At 38.9% G+C, this 20025-nt stretch overlaps 1 protein-coding gene across 3 annotated transcripts; it reads right to left on the reverse strand.

Moving 5' to 3' along the window:
* Window positions 1-3920: 3920 nt before the first annotated feature.
* Window positions 3921-9481, reverse strand: LOC117425357 (small vasohibin-binding protein). 3 transcript variants are annotated; one of them, XM_058993436.1, is made up of 5 exons: window positions 9356-9481; window positions 9040-9148; window positions 8744-8899; window positions 6275-6397; window positions 3921-4624 (listed from the first exon to the last, which is right to left on the reverse strand). In XM_058993436.1, the coding sequence occupies exons 1-4, from the start codon at window positions 9382-9384 to the stop codon at window positions 6311-6313; spliced, it is 381 nt and encodes a 126-aa protein (XP_058849419.1). In that variant the 5' UTR covers window positions 9385-9481; the 3' UTR covers window positions 3921-4624; window positions 6275-6310. The 3 variants fall into 3 exon arrangements, with proteins under 3 accessions (XP_058849419.1, XP_033898114.3, XP_058849421.1); XM_034042223.3 differs by lacking the exon at window positions 9040-9148; XM_058993438.1 differs by lacking the exon at window positions 9356-9481 and having other exon boundaries at window positions 9040-9344.
* Window positions 9482-20025: the final 10544 nt, after the last annotated feature.

Below are 20025 nucleotides of genomic sequence, written 5' to 3' on the forward strand. Positions count from 1 at the left end.
AATCTATTGACAGGAAAACATTTTCAACCATCACCAAACGTCAAGCAGACATGGGACTAAGCAGGTATCTCGACCTTCAGTCAGTGGCAGCTCACTGTAGTAAGAATGTAAACCTACCTCTCTTTAGTTTGTGCCGTGCTCTGAGTTCACCTCGTCCTGCCCGACCTCCCCCTCGTGTTTGTCCTCAGCAGGCAGGGTGGCAGTTGAACTGGACCCCGAATCAAAGTGCTGTGATAAAGGCTCATGTCAACGGTTTTTATTCCCAATTAAAAATGTTGTTTTAAATCACAAGAGTTGACCTGTCTGAAAATATTGTTCTGAACAATTTCTTTCTAGTTTCATACTGTACTTTTATATACTTTAAATGATTGTATTCCTTTCAGAAAATGTCACTTTGCTTTTGTTCCTTCATAGGTCCTTTATTTAAAAATGTCTCTTTTGGTTATTACTTGGTTATACTTTGACTGTTTTTAACACTGTCTTGGGTGAATTGAGTGGAGAGGTTTCATTTGAAGTGTTGCTCGTATTGTTGGCCATACTGCCAGTAGGCCTTGCTTTACAAAACTATGTGCAAGTCTTTATCACCATGATATGCAGGAGAGTGAACGGCCATGTCTAGTTATTCTGTGCCATGCCCGCAAAATATTTATCCTCTCGGCAAATACAGAACCTCTCCACATAAATTCAAAACTAATGTAACTCAAAGGGAACAAACGGAAAGAACTGCTTTAGGAGCTAGACCTTCAAAGATGTGCATTTTGTTAACTTTAGCACATATTTGCCCCCGGCGTTTTGCTTGTACAGATGGCGTCCGAATCATGCATGCACAGAATTATAAGGATGGTCTGCTGCATAATTAGAAAGCTGGGTCCTTCATCTTAAATAGCTACATTCATGGCTGAAGTTTTTGGTTTTGACATAAGGGTTGACATTGTGTGTGAATAATATTCTCGTTTTCCAAAAAACTGCTAAATGAAGTCCTGCCTCTTTAAATGTACAGTGACGTGTATGGTTTCAAAAAATATTATCTGTTACCTTTTAGCTTCGTATAGTTTGAGTTTCTTGTATATTTTTCTGTCAGTGTTATAAAAACATCATTTGGACACAATGGAGATCCCCTTTTTCCTTTGTTTAAATGTTTTTTTCTTTCTCTGCACTCCTATCCTTAGAGCAGAATCTATATGGGCTATAAACAAAATGGACACCAACAGGGTGTGGTTTCGAATGACATACAGAGGGGTACACTATGGGGGAATGCAATACAGTCACTGTCACATTTCAGTAAGATATTAAGCATAGACTTGAGCTTGTGACTTGCAAACTTTTGATCAGTGTGTCCGTACTGTACAACACAACAGGGCTTTCTCAGATGGGAATTTCAGAGGACTTGGTAGCTCACTGTGGTGAAATAAAGACAGGAATCGATTCTACAGCCCCAGGAGGCAATTATCATGGGACACTTGATATGGGAAAGCAATGCAGCCATGTTTTAAAAACAGCCCGCTGAGACGTGGGTCGGGAACAACCTCAGATGACTGTGCCTTCAGTCCTTGTATTTCATCTTTTCAATTAGAACAATACTGTTAACCAGGCATGACCTTGCTGTCTGCAGTAAACTAAAATGAAGCTGTTCTGTCACACAGGTAGACTGTCACATACAAGGACTGTAGTAACCTTTGATCCTTGAATTCCAGGTCAGAGTCTGGAATTCAAGGATCAGACACGTTCTAATGACCCTATTGCTTTGAATTCAATCAATGCATCACATCCTGTTTACACCTTTCTCAAAGCAGGAGTGAAAACGATGATCCATTTTGGAACAATACACCTTTCAGTAGGAACTTGGTTCTTATTACTTTTCAAGGAATTCTGACAAACAAGTATGTCAAACTCACCTTCTTTACCACACAGTGCAATACTCTTCACATGAGAATTTAGAACATGTTCCTTTACAGTGGTATTTCACCATTTAAAACTATTGCCTCCCACATTCACGTAAGGATTCCTAGGTGAATCTTAACAAGATTCTTCTGTGCTCCAAGCTGGACTACAGCTACGGGAACCCGGTGTTAAAATGATCCTTCTGTGGTGCTACAGCCAAACCTCTCCATGGCTAAACCTGCCAGTTCATGACTCCATACTCAAACCAGAGCCTTGATTTTAACCACATTTATAAAGAACTGTGAAATGTAAGACAATGCATTATACACACCCTGTAAATGATGTTCTTGTTGCAGAAATAACCTTTTACTCTATTTAATGTAACATGTATATAGAGTAACAGCCTTCCTAAATATGTAAAAACTACTGTAAAACTGTACCTACTGGGAGGATTTATCATTACATTAAACACACACACTGTTGAGTTAGAGCTCCATCTGGTGTCAATACAGACTACTGCAGTTTGCATGGGAAAATATTAAAGTATAATTTAATTTGGACTGCCAATTCTTACAAGAGGAATGTACATTAATGTCAAATTACTATTGAAAAGGCTGTAGAATCTAAAAGGACCTAATGATATTTGGGAAGGGACTATTTTAATTGTTAGTGGTATCAACTTTTTGTGGTATTAAACATTGGAAAATAAATTATGCATCAAAATATGCCTATGATGGATTATATATATATATATATATATATATATATATATATATATATATATATATATATATATAAATAATGACTGATATTAAATAAATGCCCCACTGCATACTTTCCATAATCAAAAGGGACAGAGTGAATTAATTGTAGAATTAGAATTCGGACGTGAACTTAATTTTAAAGCAGTATTTGGGGAGTGGGGTGTTTTATCTTTTAGTGATGAAAAAGTCACATACCATCCCACTACAGAAGGTAAGAAGCCAATGAGGGCATTGTTACATTTTGCCATAACTATAAAAATCTGTAATCTGAAATGGTTTATGGCAAATACAGTGTGAAAAAGTGATGTCGTGGTAGATTTAAAAAAACATAAACTCATTTTATGTTTGAAAAAACAACCAGGTTTATTAGGAACTAAAACATTTCAATAAAGTTAATTTATTAAAACAGGTTAATCAAAATAAATACAAAAAGCATGAAATCAGTACTGCAACAAGAATGCAACACAATGTTCACCCACTGAGGGCTTACAAGCACTAGGATATTTCCGTAGCTTGTTATACTTGTTTTACACTGGCTACATATTCAGACTTTTGATCAAAAGACATCTCTCACAACATTGTAGGGTCCCGAAGTTGTGAACACATAGGGATGGAGGGAGTTCATATTACTGAAATGCCAGTCACTCTGAAACTAACACCTCTGCTGCAGGAGTGCTGTATTAATAGTTATGCCAGGTCTGATCTTCACCCCCTGTGCAGGAGCCCGGAGCCCGGTTTCCAGTGCCAGGTGGTGTGGTTGGCTGGTTTGTGCTGCTCATAGCTTTGAGGTTCTACTGTGTTTTAAAGGCACAGCCATGTTGATTGAATCATGCTGCGGACTGCTTTAGTGTGTTTTGCTGGGCCCTCCATTGGTCTTGATCACTGCCAGTCTTGGCATGGAGGCAGGAAAGGGCTGAATATTCTCCATGCCCAGTGCATGATGCCATCAGTCTCTGGGGTAGTATCTTCTAACTATTTTTAACAGGCACACTTCCACATGAATAAGTCAAGGGCCAGTTTCAACGTTCCACATCCTTGGTACTAAACTGAGTTCTGGTTCATCATACAGTTAGACCATAATACTGGTTTAAATTAAACCCAACCTCTTGGGCCATTTCACTGGTTTTGCAAGACCCACTTACTTTAGACCCATTTTAAACCTAATTGACACATTTCCCTTAGTGTGTGCATTTGTAATTATGTATACTTTAATATATAAAACATTTAAAACCTTTTAGATATCATGCTTTTTTAAATTTATTATATATATATATATATATATATATATATATATATATATATATATATAACAATTGTCTAACAATTAACCTCAGTATTGAGCAAAACAATGTTCCTTGTGGAGTGCACCAAGATCCACTTGAATAGCATTTAAAAGGGCAATGCAAACCACAAAATCAAAGTTCACTTGTAACTAACGCCACAGTTTTAAATGTTAGCCTTAAATTACATTAAAAAAAAAAAAAAAACCACTAAAACCTCATTCATATCGTTCAAATATTTGAAAACCGTTTGAAATGCAAAGCACAGTAAAACCTCACAAGGCATGGTCTATGTTAAAACTTGAAATGAGACTAAATGGAGCCACTGCTGGTACGCTGAAGCTGAATCTCTGACTCCGATTATCTCAATTGATATGTAGATGTTGTGCCCACATGCTTATTTTCAGGCTACACCTCAGTTTAACCAGTTCAAGTGGAATGTTGCAACTCACCCTATGGGCCTAACAATGCCAAGCTGACCCCATTTCTGAATGCAAAACAAAACACACATTATAAATCTAGCAAGAAGCAGCTAACTTGCTGATATCCATGGGCAGCAGAGCAGAGCTAACACGATTTGAACTGGGACTTTGACACCAGTTTGAAAGCTTATAATAGTCTTTTTTTTTTTTTTTTTTAACTTTTCAGGGCAAACTTCGAACTTGCTTCAAAATAGCATCTTCTGTTTCCATCCAGGTACTGTAAAGACACACAAGTTTGTTGGACTCTCATACAGTGTAGATCAACTATTCTAAAATTGCAAAGGCATGTCCCTCAATCCCCTCGATTACCACAATAATGGAAGTTGGGGCTAAAGTAAATACCTGATGTTTAATTTCTTTAATCTAAATACAGTCAGCACTCGGATATACGACACTCAGATACACGTCAGGCACGTTTTACTGTCCTTGTATTAAGAATAAACTCAATCCCCATTATATATATGTAACAAATTATAGCACTTACCCGTCACACGTGATTTCCGACTCCAGTTTTCTGATACAAAGCCCATCACTTCAATGTTACAATGTAGTTGATTATTCGTCACAGCCCACTTTATTTTGTTGTTTTTTTCCTTGCATGCGCAAATCAGTGTTTTTATACTGTGCAGTTACACAGCGCAGCGACAACAAAGCGAACCAGCTTCCGTAATGTAAAACAGTTCATCATTAAACAGTTTTAGATACTATGATGTATTTTTTTTAAATTAAATCTGTGATCTTTACTTGTTTTTGTGCATTTTCATTTGCAAGTAAATTGTGACATTAGGGCCTTATCGAGCACTACATTCTGCAATTTTGAATACTGACTTTGGATACTGTTTTAATCTTTTGTTAAATTGCATTGCCTTTCACTTTTTAAGCAGTTCTGTGCATGGGTAACATTTTTATTTCACTTTGCTTTTAGGTCATTAATGGGGAATTTTACATACTGCTACAATACGTAGCAAATTTAAAAGTATGTACTGTATTACAGTCCACGTGTCCAGTCATCTTTTGGCAAGTGATATTTTCAAAATCCTATCGTTCTGAATTAAATACTTCTGTTGAAAATATAGTACTGTACCAACAAAACCAATTACAGTACACCTAAATGGAAGCCTACTTATTTTAAAACAGTCCTTTTAACTATGCATTTTTGACATTGTATCTTTTTTGTGTTTCCTGAAAAAGGCAAGGTTTGGAACGGGCCAAAATGAAACACTCACACTCTTATCTGTCACTGAAGTCAAAATATTATAGGGTCGGATATGCGAGTGCTGACTGTATATGTTTAGCCATTAGTGCGACTTGGTTTTGTCACATGTTTCTACCTCGTGGGGGCTTGCTGCTTTTTTTTTTTTGTTTACTCTGAAAGCACTATAAAGAGCCGATACAAACACACACACTAACCTGTACAAAAATAAATGCAAAAGAAAAAACATTTAGTCAATGTTAATGGTAGCAGTCAATCATAGCATGCTACTTCATCCACTAATATTTCAGATCAATGCCAACACAGAAAACACAGATTTGGAATTTTGTTTTTACACAGTTTCTCATGCGAGTGCAGTATTCCTACTCTAATCATTTTACCAACAACAATAATATGCCCTAATACTGTAGCGTTAAAGCAGCAAGTATGCGAGCAATTCTTATCACTGCGAATGAAAGTATCAACCTGACAATTCCAGGTAAAGCCCAGGAAGTTCTAAACGTCCTGCGGTGATGTGACTCTAGAGGGGGGTGTTCTTGGTTGAAACGTGTTGGTGATAATCAGTGTGTTTCCAGCACTGTGTCCTCTGCTTTGCTTGTCATTCTAGCTGCCTGGTCTCTCTCTGTGAAGAAGGGGTGGTTGTGCAGAGCTTACCTGGAAGGGTCCCCTCTGAAGCCCTGGAGCTCCACATCACTCCCCCTGTGACTGCATCTGCTTACAGAACGCCTCAAACTGCTGCTGCTCCAGTTCGGTCATCACTTTGTTCAAGGCGTAAATCTGAAGGGCACAGGCACACAAGCAACACAGACATAAAGCAGCTGTTCACAGACCAAAACTCATACAAAAAGTAGTTACCATGACTTAAGATTCCACCCCCCTCGGAAGCCTGATACAGCATGTCCATGTGAAGCTTCTTCAGAACTGGGCTAGGTTCTCCAGATATGGGGATTTGTTTACCCAGCGAGATCAGTGAGGCTAGGCTAAATGACAGAGTCATTCCAGATGGACCAATGGGGTGGGGGTTTACTTATACCTTTACACCATTTCATTTTTGTTGGAAAGTCCTTGAAACATTCTTTAAATTGATAACGTTATTTGTCTAGATCACGGGTTTTCAACCGGGGGTTTGCGTACCCTTGGGAGTTCTAAGGGTTACAGTGGGTACGCAGGGCGACTCAGAAATGCACAAATAAAAATGCATTCAAAGTGAATCGCAGATGAAAAAAAAAAAAAAAAAAAACCAACCCCACAGAATCCATCACGTCTGCACTTTCCACCTGTACGCATGCATGATTGAGTGGATTTCCACTCTGATATATATTATTAGAGTGGGTGAAGCAGGCGTCTGGGGATTCTGCCTGTGGAGAGCGCTCTGTGCTGCTCATGAACTTTGCTGTTTTCAACTTGTCGTACAATTCAATAATAATCAGTGAAGCACAATCTTTCTGCATTTCTTTTTTTGAAGTGTAAATGCCCCAGTAAACAAATAAATCACAATACTTTGACATTTTTGTTTTATTTCTTAGGCGCAGCTACATTTTAGTAACAGCAACAGCAGCTGGTTGAATTTGTTTTCAATGTTTGAAATGGACACATTTCTTACTTGAAAAAGTCTACAGAAAGTGCAAAGCGAGAGAAAGTTACACAGAATCCCTTTGGATAAGTTTTATGTTGGTTTAAATAACGTTTATCATTGTTAGGCATTATGGAACACAATTATGCTAAGATGGGAAGTAAATTGTAACGTGATAAACATTTACAGTTCAGACTACTTTGTATTATTTATAATAACTTTGCCAAATAGAAAGCAAATACCAGTGTTTCCAGCGCTTTATTCTGTGCATCCAAAGACATGTAATTAAAAGTTTTAAGAATTAAGCCTACTGTTTGGTATTCTGTCCTAAACCAGCAGTTTGGTTCACTTAAGCTAAAACGACCCAATAGGTAAAGAAATTTGAAGTTTTTGGATAACGATTTAAAACATACTAAAATGAAACAACTCAGATTGTATTAAATATGTTTTTAATGTAAAGGTGCTATTATAGAACATGAAGTTTGTTTGTAGAATCAGGGAAATGCCTTTAAATAGCGAGTCACAAATTAGAAATCTGTGACGATATACCTGCAGTATATCGCCAATAAAAAAATAAAAAGATTCAGTACCATCAGCTTCCATCTTTAGTGGGCTACTATCAGACAGTAGAAGCCGCTGGAACATCACAGCATCAACTGTGAATCAAACTTAAAATCAATCCGTGCAAGTGCCGGGTTCTTCATTTTGACTTGCTGTATTAGTTAAATTCTATTGGGCAGCAAATACTAAACAGACACAAATTTATTTGGTCCAAATTTATTTTATTATCCACCAAAACCAGCCAATCAATACTTTGCACCGATGAAAGCAACCAATCCTGTACCCGCAACTGAAGAGTTAGCCAATCACAGCCTGTTAGCTTGACTGCAGCTCAGACAGTATTTCTCAACAAACCGAGAGAGAGATAATTCAGTAATATTGCTCCATTCTGATCTGGCACTCTCCAGACAAACTAAGTAACTCAATAAAAAGTTATTTGTTTAATAAAAGTTATTTTTGGCATTTTTATTTTCATCTCATTATGTATGTGACCCTTTATGACCATCTTCAGGAATATGTTCCTAAAACTTTAGTGGAAACGTACCCGACAAATCTTTACAAGTTCAAGCCGAGTCTAGGTTTTAAAAGTTTTGTTTTTCAAAAATAACGCCAACAACCGTCTTCTAGCCTTCAGCTCGGTAGGCATAACTCCAGTCGTGAAGTAGACTGAGTAGAGCCTTCATTGACGGTTACTATTGCTTAATAGAGCCGCACAAACCGATTATTTGGATTGAGCGCTCCACAGAAATCAGATGCTGACAATCAGGAGGGCCACTGGTGTTGATTGGGCACATTTACCATTCAAAATGAAACACTGTAGTAACAACTGCTTGGATTTGTGTGGATTGCTGTTCTCCACAGTCTGAAAAGCAGCAATCACCACAAACCCAAGCTGCTGCTGCCAGTGCTGGATTCCTGTGGAGAGCGCCACTGATCTGTGCAGCACTAAAACATGAAATATTATCAATACGGTACATGAAAGGTTCTACCTCTGCCCTCTGTCTCTGCTTCAGTTCCTGCTGCGCAGATCTCTGCTTGGCCTTGCCGTTATCCCCTCTGTTCGGGGTCTCCTTCTGCTTCTGCTTGTCTTTGCGGCACGCTGGCTCCATGACGACGACTCTCTGAAAGTGCACTCTGCATGACCTCTGAAAAATTGAATCTCTTGTAAGTTTACATGCAACATTCTTCGAAAAATTTTAGTCACACGTACAGTATAGTTTGAACAATGCTTTACAACATGTAGACCTTCGTTCACAAGAAAGAACATTATATATACAGACCTTACCGTTTGTATTTGTAATGCAAGTCGTTTCAAACAACACAACTGCCGCTTTTCATGGGCCCACAATGTTGTCTTCAAATTTACGAAACGGGTGCCTGTGCGTCTAGATTTGCTATTTACAGCAAACAGATTAGGAATGAAATGACCACACTGCCGGTACCACGACTAGTCTGTCATTCCACTCAGCCAGTTAAACTGACGTTTTGAAACACGCAATTACGCATTTATAAGGTTACAATGGTACGTAAAACATTTAATAAATACTTTTTCATAAGTAAATGGACATCATTGACATTAGTACTTCTCAAAGAACACTTACAATCTGGTACATGCAACGGTATTCAACATAAAAACATTCCGCTTCACACACAGCTGTTTTCTATTTGGCCTCGTCTTCGCCTGTTTCCTGGTGCGGCTTTCTAATGGTTCCCCGTGCAACAAGCAACTAAAATCAGAAGGGAATATCTATTAGAACTAAGACGGTGTTTTTATTTATTTATTTATTTATTTATTTATTTATTTATTTATTTTTATTATAAATGCTTATAACAAGATACAAATGCATACAACAAGAACAAGAATGTCAAATGCTGAAGTCTGTATGACATCATCAGGAACGCCAATAGTTCTTCCATTTGCGCTTGCAGATAACAATGCGGTTTATACCAATTTAGCTCGTTTTAATCGGTTTTTTGCAGCGTGCCAAATTTATTCCACTTGCTGTGTCTAACTAGTGGATTAAGCAGGTTTAGTACACCTTCAAATCCCGATTGCAGCGTACCAGAAATTAATCATCACTGGTGGATTCTCTGGTACTAAATCAGACAAGATCCCGATTGCAGCAGCATACCAAAACAGATTTGTGATGATCCTGTTGAAGTGGATTAACTTAGTACTGTGAAGGGTAAGACTAGCTTAGTATGCTTGCTCGTCATGAATTTACTGCTTAATTTTTTGCTTTATTCCTTTGAAATGACAAGTACATCTGAAAACTTTATTCCGTACATTTCTTATGTCCGTCACATTCGGGCAGTCAAATCCATGAGAATAAAGCCTCACACAATATATAATACAGGCCCTACATTTAAAATACATTTTTAAATCATGCACAATTTCAGTTAATATGATTTAACTAATATCCTTTAACTAATGGCCCATTATCATATCACGCCATTAAACGTTTCTGTGCATCTACAGCAGCAGCGTCTGCGTCTTAAAAGCATGATCCGCCAGTTTGAAATGTGCACAAAAGACATATCAGTTCAGTAAAGAAGGGATTAACTATGGCCAAAAGTTTTGCATCGCGGATTGTAGGGTTGAGAAATAATTAAAATAAAATAAAATAAAATAAAATAAAATAAAATAAAATACAAAAAACAATATGAACATAATTTAGATCTTTTATTTAACACCATATAATCAAAGAAACTACACGATATAGCAAAAGTCTACCAGAAGCCACAGTAGTACAGTATTTCATGTTAGATTTCGAAATGTCACATTTTTAAAAGTATATCAATCAATCAATCTTTATTTTTATATAGCGCCTTTCACGATAGATCGCCGCAAAGCGCTTAAGGAGACGAACATTAAAAAATATTACAAACAATAACAATAAGCAGTAAAAATGAACAGAATAAAAACAAAACAATACAGCAGTAAAACAAGCAACACAGGAAAACATTTTAAGATACAGAAGCTAGATTATAAAAATGTGTTTGGAATCTAGTTGTAAAGACAGCAACTGTGGGATCTTTCCATAATTTAGGGTCTTAAATTATAGCTGAATGCTCTACCACCTGTGTTATGGAAAACTAGGAGGAGGCAGATCATTTTCGGCTGTAATGTGTTGCTTTGCCCAGCAGATGGCACTATTGACCTGGATTTTCAACCAAAAATGTTTGATAAAAAATATTCCACTTTGGGCAAATTGCCTGTGTAAAACATTTCCTTTGGCTAAGGAAAACTGCCTGGAATTTCCCCATAGGGCAAAATATAGACTGAAGTATCTAACAGAAGGAGAACAAATGACTTATTAAGATGTAAACCATGTTTAAAGAAGACTAGGCATGCAAAGATTTTCCTGTTCTTTCATATTTCTGTATTCAATAAACCACTGCTATTAATTACACTTTCCTTGTGTCTGGTGTGGGTGTTCATAGCAAGTCCTCAATCTTTCTGCTTAAACAGTATTTCGGATTGCAAACTGCTCGATTGTTCCTACAGCATACTGGCAATGCGTGTCAAGTGGAGTATTGACTCGCTACGTTTCCCCGTTAAGGAGGGTCATTCATAACAGACAGGAACTTGAAATGCATTTCAATAGAGTACTTAAAAACTGACTCTCTTTGATGCCCTGACCTTGAGTAAACTGGTAGACCCATTTGCATTAGCATGCTTTCGTTAGCAATGTGGGGATTCAGAATTGGTTCACATAGATGCATGTGCACTGTATTAGTAAGGGGTCTCCACATGTGTCTGCTGTTGACAGAGTGCTGGATGAAAGATGAATCCTTGAGCTCAGTGGGAATCCATTGCAGCACATGCATCTTAGAAATGGTTAAAGCACTGCTGGTAAGAGTAACACCTTCTAGTTGGGCCATGCACTCAGAGTAATAATTCATTGGGCACTTTCTTTACATGATATACCGTGTCGTATCGCTCGTCGTTTGTATCGTAACTCAAGACCAAAAGCACAGCAGAGCTCATTGTGGATCCTGAATGAAGAATGAGTTTTTTTTATAGTTGGTATGAATACATACTCGATAACCCATTTCATTTTGTATTTTAACAAAATTATCATCTGATCTTACAAGTAGGCCATAAGGACCCTGACATGTATCATGATGCACATTGTATGGAGACCTGCATATCGCACGTATCATGACATTAGTGTATTTGAAGGCTACCAAGGTGTGCCTGTAGGTTGAGTTAATACAGTCTGACACTTGCATGAAGACTATTTTGAAAGAACGTTGTGGAGCGAAAAACCAGGAGGGAACAATAGACTGTTTACCTCCAAATACCAGAGAAACCTCAGGTGGACTGCACACTTGAAACAGTGTGCCGAGCTATAAGAGAGCCTCACACAGTGTGCCGAGCTATAAGAGAGCCTCACACGGTGTGCTGCTATAAGAGAGCCTTACACAGTGTGCCAAGCTATAAGAGAGCCTCACACAGTGTGCTGCTATAAGAGTGCCTTACACAGTGTGTCAAGCTATAAGAGAGCCTTGCACAGCGTGCTGCTATAAGAGAGCCTTGCACAGTGTGCTGCTATAAAAGAGCCTCGCACAGTGTGCTGCTATAAGAGAGCCTCGCACAGTGTGCTGCTATAAGAGCGCCTCACACAGTGTGCTGCTATAAGAGAGCCTCGCACAGTGTGCTGCTATAAGAGAGCCTTGCAGTGTGCCAAGCTATAAGAGAGCCTCACACAGTGTGCTGCTATAAGAGAGCCTTGCAGTGTGCCAAGCTATAAGAGCGCCTTGCAAGACCAGAGGGAGCTAAATAGTTTCAACTGACTAGTTTTAACATGCTGCTCCTCATAAGGACAGCAAATAGTTTGTTTAGTATTTTTTTTTATATAAATGATTCTTTCCTGAGGGCATTTATTTCAGTAAGGTGTGTTTATGCAGTATATTGTTTTGAAGCACAGACCTGTGGGATACCCCTATAGCCAGTGTATCACTGTATAAACAGTTGTGGTTACAGGATATTTAACACCACCGTGGCGTTCTGACACTGTTTTTGGTGTCTGTAAAGGAAGCCGGTTTTCTGAAGGCAGATCAGCTATTTCTAATGAAGATTAAAGAGCATAATTATTCAAGAATCATGTCAGGTTTTCGTGTTGTGTCACATCATAGAAGTCCTCGCTGGTTTCTGTTTTATACAGGCAGAATTATTTCTATATATTTAAACCCTTAGTTTACCTATGTGAAAAAAGTGCAGTTTCTATAGAATATTGTACGATACAAGCTGATTTCCACTCCACTAGTGGACTTACTGGAAAATGAGCTTGAATCTTACAGTACCATCAACTACGAATATCTGATACAAAAACATTTCAGATGGCTGTAACACATCAGTATCAGGGTCTCCTGCATAGTATGACAGAGTGCACCATATTCAAGGCCCTTTATTCTAGGTTTTTAGTTAGTTTTTTACAAAAGCTATATAAATATAGCCCTCTCGAGTCTGTGAAAATACTGATTCACACAAAGAAAATCTATGACTTTACATTCGGTAGATACATTTACAGAAATAAAAACAGGTTTTTGGTGTAACATGGATCTGTCTGTTTAACATGCTGAACTTCAGCGCTGATACAGGGTAACTGCACCAGCTTCGTATGGTCAGAGAGCTGCTTTTCTGACCGTCCTGATATTAAAAGTGCAAAACACCTAACGTGTGGCATTATTTTGTTACCATTTTAATAGCCCTGATAGCACAACATGGGCTTGGCTATGGTTATAGTTTTGGTGTAATCAAGGTAAATGCCTATCAACCATAAATCCTATGTTCTATTTAAAGTGGGTTAGCACTGCCCAATGTACAGTGAACTCTGCTCATCTCCGTGGACAGAGGCTCACTCCCTGCCCTGATAATGACATGCTCTGTGTGTTTGGCTTCCTCAGTGCACTGAGCTGTGGAGCTGGGATTCGACACATTCTTTTCTCTCGAGTAGCGTCTGTCAGCAGGCACTTGTGCTAAATAGCTGCTGAAAGCTATTAATTATGGCAAGCTGAGAAATTGCTGAGATTCTTTTATTTTTTCGTTAGCCACCTGGAAAAGTGGTTCAGTTTCTCAGCAGTGCTGTCACAACACAGGCTGATACGCTGACAGCTTCATACCTAATCGAGCACAGAAACGCAACAAAAATGCAAGCGTTTGGTATATTTGACTGGGGGTCAGCTCCTCACTGCTTTGATGTACACATGCAGATTTAAAGAGCACTTTCTTTTCAACAGTACATTTCTAAACTACTGTAACCCTCTGATACTCAATAGTCATTCTTCCTCTTCATCTTGGATGGAGTTTGTTCTCTTTGGGGTATTTTGTTTTTTCAGATTTTGCCCGCCAGCTGCAGTCGTTCATATTTGAATTTCGTCGGCTGGTTCTCAGAGGTTCAGGAGTGTTATGAGCTGGGGAGTGAGTGGCTTTTTTTTGTCATCATGATAACAATTTACAGAAGTCCCTGATATTTTCTCCATTGGCTCACATTGAAGACCTTCTCCATATGCAGTATAGTGGGAGGGTGTCTCCTGCTGTAGCTTCAGTAGGGACCCAGGGACCAACAGCAGTGTGGATCCCTCACGCACAGTTGTTGTATCAATTCTACTGAGCAGTGTAACCCGCAGAAGCCCATCAAAACCATAGCTGTGTCGAACCTGATCTCACGTTTCTTTCAAAACTCCCTTTTTCAACGAATCTTTGCATGTTTGTGTTTCAACAAAATATTCACAGGATTTAACCCCTTAATATGATTGAAGTGTCAGACATATATCTGCGAAGAACCATTTGCAAACCACAGACTCATACATTCACCTGGGTGATGAAGTAAGTTGATAACACAATGGATTGGAAGTAATAGTGCATTAGCACAATGGTACTGCAATGGTTTTACTAGTGTGTACGATCCATGCCATTGTGATACCACTAATGTTCATGTGCTACCATTGTACCAAGGGTAATACCACTGTAGCTGCCTTTGTGCTACAGTGCCCCCTAGTGCAGAACTATTGCATTACAATTATAGCTCATATATTTGCTTAATAATACAAAGTTGTTTCTTTCTACTCAGAAAATACAACCCAGACTGTATAAGCAGACAGTTATCATTGTCCAACTCCTTTAATTCTCAGGTTGTACTGACCAGGGATCTAGTCATTCCTATATAAACAGATGGCCAGGTTAAATTGACAATCAATTATCCATTTTTTCCTGGCCTGCCTGATGGAAGGGAATTGAACAGGAAATAGTCCAGTGGGACACTTTGATCATGAGGCTATGGCAAATCATATTATCATAGCAGCACCAACCATTAATATATTAATGTTTGCTTTCTGTCCTTCATTTTCAAGCTGTAATGTAATAATGATGGTTTGTTTCCTCCAATTGAAAATATGTTATGAAACAAATTGAAGACAGCTTTCCTGGTGTCTGCGTTCCCTTGCATATCTATCTATCTATCTATCTATCTATCTATCTATCTATCTATCTATCTATCTATCTATCTATCTATCTATCTATCTATCTATCTATATATATATATATATATATATATATATATATATATATATATATATATATTTACGTCACCATCGGCAGTGATCAAAGCCAGGCAGCAGTCAGCAACACTCACTACAGCAGCCAGTGTCATATTTAGCATCAGGATCTGCCTATTGGTCTTCTGTTTGAAAGCATTTTGAAATGTGACTTTTCATTTGGTTTTTGAATGTCCTAAGAAAGAAAGAAAGGCTAAGAAAGAAAAGACTGTGCTGAAGTGAAAGCATGTTTTATACATGTTGTCTGGAAGTGTCACAAGGCATGTATCTGTACTTCTGTGAATAGTCTGCAGAATTTACTGATGGCCTCTGGATCTCTGCACTGCTCCATTCTTTTCCAGTCTTCTGATTGTACAAGTCCAAAGAAAACACTCTCACTGACACTCGCTGTAGTGCTTGGCCCATGTTCCTCACTAGCGAAATTTCAGAATAAATATTCCCCTAAACAGAGCGGTTTAATGAATGCCCTCGACGCAGGTTCAGATCACTGCAAGGGGAGTCCCAGTTAGGTCTTAACAATGAATAATTGGGGAGGTTAAATGGGTTGCCTGTGTAGCATCTCCATCTCCCTGGCCAGTGGCTCCAGATCAAGATTTATTGGTTCTGAGAATAGGCCCATGTTAGAAAGCAGAGCATCATAGTGGAGACGGCTTGTTAAAGAAGGATAGGGGAGAGCTTCCATTGATCCTTACAGGGCAATTACACCAAGGCTTATTTTGTGAGTGGAAGAAAGTTGTCTAATTGGACAGCAGTCTCCTGTTTGTTAAGACTGATGTCAGAGCAGGAGCTCCTGCAGGGTTGTTTCTCTGGATGAACAAAAAAAATGATACAAAAAACTTTTTCAGAACAGTGTTTCCTATCGAAAGAATAATCCTTGGTACAAACATTTCCCACTACCATTCACAAATATGCATTACCATACAGTACCACACCAGAACTCTTCATCCCCTAGTACATGACTGTCAGCATACATTTGAACTGATATCTGCAAATCACACACTCCACGTATATTCTGTTCCTTAGCTCTATCAGTGACGGCTCAGCAGAGGAGGCGCAGCCTACTCGAGAATTTTAAAATAAACATGCTTTTTTTATGTATTTATTTATATGTAATATGCAACAGTAAATACATAGCGTTTATACGGAGGAAGCCGTATGATCCTAATTTTCCTCTCAGTCACCGCAGTACGTTCGGAAGAGGCAGACGCACTCTTGTCTCCGCTGTAGTTATGATTAGCACGTCTATTAGCCAATAATATTCTTCCATTTCTTCAGCTGGCTTAAGCTAAGTGTGGCGTGCCCCCCCGACCCCCCCCCGCATCCCTCATTGCTTGTTTTAGCCAATAACCGGACGTGTGCCCTCCCACATTGAGGACCTCGGATGCTAATACTGACGAGAGTGAAAGGAATGAAGCGTGGTTCAAAAGGACGTAGTAAATGCCTATAGAGTGATTCATTTACATTTTTAAAATGATAATAAAGATTCTGTTTGTTTCTTCGCATTACTTGTGGGAGAAGGTGACAGATTATTACAATGAATGTGATAGACTATTTGCTGGATGAGTCAGCTAGATGTAAAAAGAAATGGCTGTTGTAGTATCATAGGCCCTAAATAAGACAAATTGACATTGCTGTATGAAACAAACTTGTCAGTAATACAAGCTGACCCACAATATGTTATGCTGTGTGTCTGAAAGTGGAATCTGAGAACTTCTAGGGAGTTAGGGTCCAGAGAATGTATGGTCTTGAGATTACAAGGGTTCTCAGTAGAATACAAAGGATAGCTTGGTACAAAGTAGCAACTCTTCTGTGAAAATAACAATTTATGGGACAGTGAGGCGGTAAGATCTGTGGGGTAATGTCTGGTCAGCTGGGGTATTGATGTCATGTTTTTGTGACTGTGCTGGTTTCACTTGTAGGATTACTATTCTCTTGTAAGATTACTATTCACTTGTAGGATTACTATTCACTTGTAGGATTACTTGTAGGATCACTTGTAGGATTGCTTGTTTACTGGCAGCCTCCTGCCTATGAAGGAAGAAGAGGATCTACAGTAGGGTGTAAAACACATTTTCCTTTTTGTTTTTATTTTCTGTTTTTCTTCATCTAATTCATCTATCCATCTTGTATTATTTTTGCTCCTAATAAAAACACGTCATATTTGAGTCATATTTGGGGTTTGTACATTTTAACATATGCTGTGTCCGAGCTTGTATATTTGTGATTGCAATAGTAGGCAATCACACCTTAATTTGGATTTGGATCCCTGCCTTTTTCTTTCCTAATTAAATCAGCTGGATTTTTAGCAATTGTTCCTCTGCCTTTTTTCTGTCCCCCCCCCTTTTAATATTGGCTTCAGCTGCCACTATGATATGATATTCAATTTAATCTTTTTGTAACAATCATAGAAAAAAAGATGCAATAAAAATCTTTCAATTTGAATAGTTTATAGTTCAGAGTAGTTTTTAAATAAAATGATGATTTTTTATTCCATTTGGTTTTTAGATTCTATTATTTGGTAGATCACATGCTTTGACTATGAGCTCTCACTAGGAGCTCCGTCCCCTGTCTGATTCAATTCTATTTTTATTTTGCATTGCTCCAGTGTTGCTCCAGGTGTTAAAAGGTTCTTATCAAAAGTATAAGCTCTATTACTTCTGTCACATCGCAGCACATATTCGCTTGTTGCATTCAAGCCTGTATCTGGCAGCCTTTTTTTCTGAGTATCCTGGAGAAATGATATCATTAGATTAGCGGTTCTCAAATGTTTTCTAACTGAGACCAATATATATATATATATATAGGTATTCAGGAAAATATATTTACAGTAAATATATTCTTGAATATATGTTATATAATTGTGGATATTTTGCAGTGTCTATATTTTACAATATGCTGAAACATATCTGGATAAATTTAAATGGAGACATTTCTAATTTCTTTCTTTCTTATTTTAGTTAACCACATTTCCTTTAAACATTGAAATATACGCCTCAGTGCAAGTTAAACAAACAGAGAAGTGTGTGGAATGCAACTGCAGTGGCCACAGCACGGCACTTTATCTTACACTGTGAGACTGAGGGAGAATCTTTAAAAGGTCACGGCTTCTTACCAACGAGCCCCAGGGACAATCTGGAGAATGCAAACAATGAATCACAGACTTCCTCTCCCATTCTTCCTCAGGCCTACCTGTGGCCTCGCTAAATCAATTTCCATGACAACCACAGTTGCTGACTGCTAAATCTCTGAGACATGACAATACCCAAAACATTGAACCTAGTTATGTCTACAAAGCCTAAACCCACTTCTCAACCAAAAAAAACCTGTTGGTGCGTTGTGCTGGTCGGCAACCACCTGCTATGAGAAGGTATGGAGTGCTATCAAATACATGGGAGTTCAAGGAATGCTCTGTTACTGGTAACTGTTTCCATGGTAAATATGCACTGTAACTTTGCAGCTTCCAATGCTTATTATGTGTTATGTGCTTTACCACCATTTCCAGTGGTTTATTCAACACTCTAATACCCTGTTCCACTGCCAGCCGTGGCTCACCGTGGCCGTCCCCGGACCTAAAAATGGGTGTTTCCACAGCTGGCCATATCGGCTTTTTCTGGCCTGGTTTGCTATATCGTACCTGATGGGGCCAGACCTGGCCCCAAAGGAACTCAGGTGAAAAGAGCCACACATTTCAAGCTTTTTTCACTACTCCAATGGCTGTCGAGTTTTTTTAATACAAGACAAACACACAAACTGACCTTCAGTTCTCCTGAGTTGTTGTGGGGAATGCAGGGGTTGAGGGAGCGTAATTGGACAGTAAATCTGGGTAGAATACTGTAACTGGGCACTCTGAATTGACCTGTTTTTACAGTAAGGGACGAGACCTTATGGCATTGCTGCCAAAAACTGGGACACTATTGCCATCCCCCGAGACTCTTTCCTGCTGGATTCAGTGAGCTAGACTGCCTGTGAGTCTATTAACTCAGCTGGAGACTCTGCTAGTAGGTCACAGTCGAAACAATCTGCATTTCAGCAACTTGGAAAAACTTGCTTGAAAATGTCTCTGACAAGCAGCTGCTTATACACTTGCCAGAAAAAGTGACCTCCTGTTTGATGGCTTGATAGGGCTAAAAGGTGATTGTGCTGGAATATTAGAAGATAGGATTCATACATCTCATCTCACGCCAGTCATAATTAGATGTTGAGTTTTCCAGGTAGAACTGACAGGCTGTTGCTGATAGGCAGGCAGCTCTCAATCATGCAGGCATGTCAGATGAAATATTGTGAGGCGCTATAAATCACACACCTCGCAGCCAGATGCAGGAGAGAATAGGGGTCACTGTTTTCCACATACCTGTGATGGGCCCTTTGCTCCAACATGTGCTGTATAGGGTAGTGTTTGAGCAGTGGAGATGGAGTGTGCTGTATAGGGTAGTGTTTGAGCAGTGGAGATGGAGTGTGCTGTATAGGGTAGTGTTTGAGCAGTGGAGATGGAGTGTGCTGTATAGGGTAGTGTTTGAGCAGTGGAGATGGAGTGTGCTGTATAGGGTAGTGTTTGAGCAGTGGAGATGGAGTGTGCTGTATAGGGTAGTGTTTGAGCAGTGGAGATGGAGTGTGCTGTATAGGGTAGTGTTTGAGCAGTGGAGATGGAGTGTGCTGTATAGGGTAGTGTTTGAGCAGTGGAGATGGAGTGTGCTGTATAGGGTAGTGT

This window comes from Acipenser ruthenus, chromosome 20 (genome assembly GCF_902713425.1).
Source record: "Acipenser ruthenus chromosome 20, fAciRut3.2 maternal haplotype, whole genome shotgun sequence".
NCBI classification, from domain to species: domain Eukaryota; kingdom Metazoa; phylum Chordata; class Actinopteri; order Acipenseriformes; family Acipenseridae; genus Acipenser; species Acipenser ruthenus.